At 39.1% G+C, this 7,315-nt stretch overlaps 1 protein-coding gene across 6 annotated transcripts in view; it reads left to right on the plus strand.

Moving 5' to 3' along the window:
- The window catches only part of phactr4b (phosphatase and actin regulator 4b), a 55,241-nt gene extending 52,034 nt beyond the window's left edge, over positions 1 to 3,207 (plus strand). For all 6 annotated transcript variants that reach the window (XM_060922230.1, XM_060922229.1, XM_060922227.1 and 3 more), the window contains 3 exons: positions 1,523 to 1,660; positions 1,769 to 1,845; positions 1,967 to 3,207. In XM_060922230.1, the coding sequence (XP_060778213.1) occupies positions 1,523 to 1,660; positions 1,769 to 1,845; positions 1,967 to 1,982 (231 nt within the window). In that variant the 3' untranslated portion in view covers positions 1,983 to 3,207. The remainder of the gene's footprint in view (positions 1 to 1,522; positions 1,661 to 1,768; positions 1,846 to 1,966) is intronic.
- The last annotated feature ends 4,108 nt before the right edge of the window (positions 3,208 to 7,315 follow it).

Raw genomic sequence — 7,315 nt, forward strand, 5'->3', positions numbered from 1 at the left:
TCATCACTCCAGAGTATGGAGTCCCAGTAGTCTTCATCTTTGTCAGCATGGGCCCTGGCAAACTCTAGGCGGGCTTTTTTGTGCCTGGGCTTTAGAAGAGGCTTCTTTCGTGGACGGCATCCATGCATGCCATTCCTCTGCAGTGTACGCCGTATTGTGTCATGGGAAATAGTCACCCCAGTTTGGCTTTCTACTTCTTTCTACTTGCATGCTGATTTTCTTCAACCCTTCTCATCAGAAGACGCTCCTGTCGAGGTGTTAACTTCTATGGACGATCTGGACATCTCTGTGAGATGGTTGCAGTTCCATCTTTCTTAAATTTTTGTACCACTTTTGCTACAGTATTCTGACTGATAAGTAAAGCTTTGCTGATCTTCTTGTAGCCTTCACCTTTGTGGTGGAAAGAAATTATTTTCTTTGGGGAATTCTGAAGAGACAAGTTGAGCATCACTCTCCATCCAGCATCCAGTCACTAAAAGAGGTCATTGTTGAAAAATGGAAAAAGATTGATGTTGTGAAATATCGCCAACTTGCTCATTTCATGCCTAGAAGACTTGGTGCTGTCATTAAAAATCATGGAGGCCATACAAAGTACTAGATGTAGTAGTTTTTGTTGTGGGGTGTACTCATTTTTGCACCACGTTAATTTTGAGTAAAACTGAAAAATGTGTAATCTAAATTATATTATTAGCCTTACTTTCACATTAAGTTAAACAGATGTTATATTAAACTTTGTCTTGTCAACATTTTGGAAATTGTTTGTGTTCATTGAGATATTGTTTAAAATGTTACTTTTCAAAGGGGGTGCACTCATTTACGCTGAGCACTGTAGCAGAGTGCAAAGTCCTCTGGCCTGAAGTCTTTCCAATGGCAGAAAACCTGAAGAAATAGCATTTACATAAATGCCTCCTTCCATAAACATACATCCTCCTTAGATAAAGCTTAACCAAAGTAGTGATCGCCACAGCACGCAAGATAGTAACATGAGCGCAATTAATATTAACTTGAGTTTCCTTGCAGCTGGCACGACTGAGCTGTACTGTTACAGAAAATGAATCAACACTTGTGCAATCAGAATTGACGTTAACTATGCTGTGGGTGGTATAAAGCATCATTATCTCACTTTATTAAGCATCTGAAATCTTGAGCCTCTTTCTTACTTATGAACCAGAATATTATTATTATTTTTCACTACATAACTTTTATTATTTTATCATGCACCGACAAAAACAACAAAGAAGAGCTCAGCACACAATTTTGTTTGTTTGGGCCTTTAAGGCACTTCAACTGGGGTTGTTGCATGTTTCCCAGTACTGTATTGGCCTCTGTTCACAAATGATCCTTCCAAATATTTACCCTGCAGTCGTCTCATCGTAAATTCTCACATCAGTCAAATACCCTAGCTTTCCATCCTAACCTTTATTTATACACACTCGCTTTCTGCATAATTGTAGTCGAATATCATGTATCTCAGTAACCCTTGTGGTTTTTCAGAAAACGATTCTTGTTCTCCCCTCTTTAGTTAAGTCAGAGGCCAACAGTTGCCGAGTTACAGGCCAGAAAGATCCTGCGCTTCCACGAGTACGTGGAGGTCACACACGCCCAAGACTATGACCGTCGTGCTGACAAACCATGGACCAAACTCACACCCGCTGACAAGGTAAAGCCACAAGTTATTTGCTACTTCAGCTATATAAAAGTGTACATTACCACCACTGTGCGTGTCTGTTTCCCTGTTTAACCTTCCTGCCTTACTGCCCTTATCTAGGCTGCAATACGAAAGGAACTCAATGAGTTCAAAAGCTCTGAGATGGAAGTACATGAAGAAAGTAGAATTTATACAAGGTAAACAATACACAAGATAATCATTTTCGTTATTTAGTTGCAGTATGGTTTTTAAAATATTTCTTCTGATTTTTATATATATAAAATATATAAAACTATTATTACACCCCCACCCCCCCAGGTTTCATCGTCCATAACATCTTCCAATGACTGGAAAGTGAAGCACTTGAGCACTGGTGGCAGGGAGAGAAAGGGTGGGGGTGGGAGCAGGGGTGTGTCTGTCTGTCTGTCTGTCTGTCTGTCTGTCTGTGGGGGGGGGCGCAGATGTGTGTGTAGTAAAGGAACTTCAGGCTGTTTGTGCTCCTTGACAAACTGCCCTTCAGTGAATGTACTGTACAGATACTGGGAACAAATGGAGAACTTTTCTTCAGTCATCTGCCGTCGTGTAAATATGACCGATGGGAGGGCTGAGAACTGGAACAATTCAGTATTTCTCCCTGATGTTGGAGGGAGACGGACATGTGCCAACCAGAGCACTAATGAAGGAGCCTCAAAAATGGATATACAGCGTGTGTGCCATCAGGAGAACATCTCTCAGGAACCGAGATCCCCTTTAGCAGCATGGGTCTGTCCTCAAGGGGAAAGGAAGGTCACGAGTGACCATCATGCTTACATATTCAGTTTCTTTCCTTTTAGGGAAATGTATAAACCATAACACACAATAGTATTAAGAAATAATAAATAATTTAGATTCTGATGGTGGCCTGAGCGGAGTTGTGTACAGATGGACTTTGCATGGACAAACAGGAATATTGTGTGTGTGTGTGTGTATAGTGTTGTAATTTTCTCTTAGGCTGAATCTTTTAAATTTAACTATTAGGAACTGTAAAGCACAAGGTTTTATGATGCATTATTATGCTTGTGTGAAATGGCCATGCTTGTTTATGCCTTTCTTGCTTACACTTTCCCTTCCTTTGCAGCTTATTCTTAGAAAAGGGGGGGAGATGGCCTTTTCCTTTATTTTGGAGTTTTAATCTGTGAGCATTTCATATGATTTTAATCTAAAAATATAACTACAATATTTCCCTTTTTACTAAATGGAGCCGAATCATTTCAATTAAAGTACAAGCTCAATCATACCGGTATGTCTGAAGGTTAGGACTGCATACTTGTCTAAATAACAATAAATTATTCTTATTTAGACTTTTGAATTCAATTTGAAGCCAGAGTGAACAGGTGGAGTACTGATCCAGCACTATGAATAAATTTGTTGGTGTTTTTATAATTTCCAGGGGAATTATTTCAGCTTTGATATTAGTTTTCTCCTTTTCTTCTTCCTTTTAAATGTCTGTGGCCAGTGGAATGCTATAACATGCTCTGCTGTACAGATCTATTATTTAGATTAAAACTAACTGTTGTGTATATCTTGCCTTCCTTTATTTGGAATTGTATTTTAAATATTATAAAATTTAATATAGGTTGCTATTTTTTTAAGCACAAAAATATTAGCGTTTTATCCAATGCGTCAAAGCTCCTTTTGTTTTGGTTTTTAATTTGACTGTGTGAATGTTTAGGAACTGACAGTATTTTTCTGTTTAGATGTCACCTATAAATCTAAATTAAATGCTTACAAATAGTTTCTGGTCTAATTTCTGGTGTAGTTTTTCCTCAGCAAAAATATGATGGAACAGGTGTACACACAGCTCAGCATGGTGTAGCAGGTGGCATTGCTGCCTCACAGCTCCAGGAGTTTCACATGTTCCACCCATGCATGGGTTTTTATCCCCTGCTGGCCAAAAGGCCCGAAGGGGGATTATGTCGTGGCGATGTCTGTCTGTCCATCCTGGGAAGAGTAGTCACCTTCTGAAATCAGCCCCTCTCACAATTTTTGGAGGAATTTCATGAAACTTTACAGGATTCTTTGCTATACGTCGGTAATGTGCCTATTGTAATTTCATTCAGTTCAGTCACGGTTTACCAGTTATGGCCCTTGATGACCAAACTTGTACTTTGGCAATTTCATGATATAGTTGCCAGCGGGGGATATTGTGCTCTCAGAGCACTCTTGTCTCCAGGATCGCTGGACTCTTCCTACCTGCCAAACACATGAGATGGATTGGTGTGTGCGTACATGATGCCCTGCAAATGGACTGGTGCCTTATCCACGGTTTATTCCAGTCACTCCCTGACCAGGATAAAATGGCTACTGAAGCTGAATGAATGAATGACTATTACATTGTTTATGAAGGGTCATTTTCAGTTAGTGAAAATTCATTGTCAGTGGAGTGAAGTCAAGTCAGTTGTGTAGCAAAACAGACAGTTTGAACTTGGTAAAAAAAAAAAAAAGTGAATCTCATTACAGTAGCAGCAGTAGTGAGCAGTAGGTAAATGAGAAAAGCACCTTGGATTCAACAATCAGCCTGAACCAGATCACCTAAAACCATTACAATATACAGGTATATCTCTCAAACAAGAATTGTCACCCATCTGCAGAAATGTTTTTTTTTAACCCTTTCAGTCTGCTCCCATGACTCAACCTATGATTTGATAAAGTTCCTAATTTGATTAAAGTAAAAAAAAAAAACCAAAGATAAATGATGTTCGCCAATCACAGCAAGTGCACTGATGTTCCCTCTGCACATTTAAATTTAAAAATAAAACTTTAACAATTTATCCATTTTAAGTTATTGCTAAAAATAGGCTTACCTGGCTGCAACCATTTGCACTGAAACCAGATATCTGGCCATGATGTTAATGGCACCCTAGAACACTGTTTATCTTTGTTACACAGAGCCATCAAATAAAGGTTTCTAATTCTTAAAAAAAAAAATCGCCAGGCGCCACTGCGCGCTCTCTCTTGCTCTCTCTCGCGTGCGCACGCTCTGAAGGGTGTGCACTGCTTCAGCAAGGTTAAATGCAGAGAAAGTTCACCGGGCTGTAATGTATGTGACAAATCAAGGTTCCTAATTCTACAACTCTGATCAGAAATTTTCTGTAACCGTATGATTTTTACTGGCAACAAAATCCGCAAATCAACTGACTTCACTTTTATGACGTATAAATCTCATTCGGCTAAATAAACGCATACACAGTACTGACACATACTAGTAAATAATCCTGTTGCCATAGCAATGTGATTCTTGCCAGATTGTGGGGTTTTTTTTCTCCCAGTGAATACAAACAACAAAAGCATGTCACATAAAATGATCAATGATTGGACTTATTTTCACACCCAAACACTTGACACTTTTTAGGGTTGTTCACAACAATGTATAAGTTAATTGTCCTAAATCTTCTAGCCTCGGTAAGTCATGTGGAGAGTAGGTGACGTCACGATTTGTACTCAGTGTGATATTTGAACCACAGAGAGTAAGATGGCAGTGCTCAGGGACATTGTTTTACTTTTAAAACACAGTATATGGGTACAAATATGAACATGTGAGCAAGTTTTGTATGGATATGTCCGTATAAAGGAGTTTATTTTTGGGGTTTTGTTTGCCTTTAATATCCTGGTGAAAGTAAGGCCAGACTACTCTTTGTGACTGGGATATTTGCAGTAACAGCTTTTCAGCCTTAAAGAATAGAAGAAAGGAACCAGAGATTGTTTTGGGGTTGAGATCACACCTGATCAAAACCCACTTGTCCAGCAGAGTCTGTAATTTCTCACAAATGGAACGACGTAGCGGAAGAAATCTAAGATATGAGGTATGTTTGCTGTATCAGAAGAAATCCTATCTCCTATTAGTGTTTGAGGTGCATGAGGTGGGATTTTTCTGCTGCCATTATTGGTGTGTTTTGATGTCTTTGCATGATGATCCTGATGAATCAGACGCAGTCCACTCAGTATTACTACAGAAATGTCATGGTGGTACAGCAGGTAGTGTTGCCACCTCATGGCTCTGGGGTCCCAGGGTTCGATCCAAAGCTTTGGTTACTGACTGTGCGTTTCACATGTTCTTATATCTGCATGGGTTTTCTCTGGACTAATAGTCTGGCTTGGTATAAACTGTTTTATAAAAAAGAAAAGGACTAAAATGCAGTGTCAACAATTGTCAAAAATCAGCCTAATCCACAGGTTTCCAACCCTTATAATGAAGTGCTCCATGCACTGTACATTTTAGTGTTTTTCCTGCACTCCTCCACTTAAACTAGGGAAGGACTGTATTTAACTGATTAGATGAATTATACATGTTGCGGGGAAAACACTAAAATGTGTAGGACGGTGGATATTCCAGGACCAGGGTTGGGAACCTCTGCATTGATGTACTGCAAAATGTGCAAAGTAATTAAAACACCACATTAAAGTGATATTAAAAAGGTCTGAGGGCAGTGAACAGACCAAATCACTGACACACCCCTGTTGATAAAGCCGGCTTAACTGACCAGCTGCCAAAACACAGAACTGAGCTTCTCAAACTGGTAGATTGTCTTTGCCAGCTGGTAAGACAAAACAAGAAGCCTTTATTTATCACACATAGACTTAAGCACAGTGAAATGCCTCCTCTGCATTGAACCCACACGTGCACGTACCCGGAGCAGTTGGGGGGTTAGGTGCCTTGCTCAAGGGCACTTCAGGCCATGGCTGCTCCATGTCTTTGGACTGGTAAGTACTAACTGCTGGTAATTAGTGCTAATAATGCAAGTAAATTGTAGACAAGTTATTTTTAAGAAAATCTCAGACATTATCATACATGTCAACCTTTGGTCAATCAAACCTGTATAACCAACCTCCAAAATCCGTATTTCCCTTATAAAATCTTTATAAGATGCAAATTAAAATAATTTACCTAAAATTTGAATGATAATTAACAGTGATATATCCAAGTTACTTTTTATTCAATATTAATAACAATAAACCTTCAGAATGAATACAAAGCTCCAATGTTTGACAAAAACACAAAGTGTCACTCTAATGTTCTGAATTGTACTCCATGACAGCTTTTTTTAGCACTCTGCACCAATACCTCACGAGGCTGCATGTCACAGCAAGTGTCTGTGTTGATCTTGCAGGAGTGCCCATTCAGAATCTTTTCAGTCGCTAGTGAAAGTCGCTCAGGTGGAAATACGCATTTCAAACAAAATGTTACTTCCCGGTTGGCGGGATGCTCGCAATGCGGTGTGCACATGATCAAAAGTGGAATGAAGTCTCGCTACCACAAGATAACACGCGATTTCATAAAACTCTTTACTGGCTGTTTGTGCTTTCTGTGGTGTACAGGACGTTTGTAAATGTTATGCGCTCTTTTATCATCATGGAAATTGATTATAGCTCTAAATAAATATTGGTTTTTTTAAAGAATCCATATAACTTTATTTGTACGCCCGTATACTACGTTTATTGAATCAAATCCGTATAAAATACGGACATTCTGTATAGGTTGACGTGTATGCATTATCCGTATAGGTTGACATGTATGCATTATTGATCAATTTAGTCAGTAATAAGGAAGCTGGAAAATAATATAATGGAAGACTGTTTCATGGAATGGTTTCTCATAACTAGCCTACCAGTTTGACCACCTCACACTGT

This window comes from Neoarius graeffei, chromosome 5, assembly GCF_027579695.1.
Source record: "Neoarius graeffei isolate fNeoGra1 chromosome 5, fNeoGra1.pri, whole genome shotgun sequence".
Classification (NCBI taxonomy): domain Eukaryota; kingdom Metazoa; phylum Chordata; class Actinopteri; order Siluriformes; family Ariidae; genus Neoarius; species Neoarius graeffei.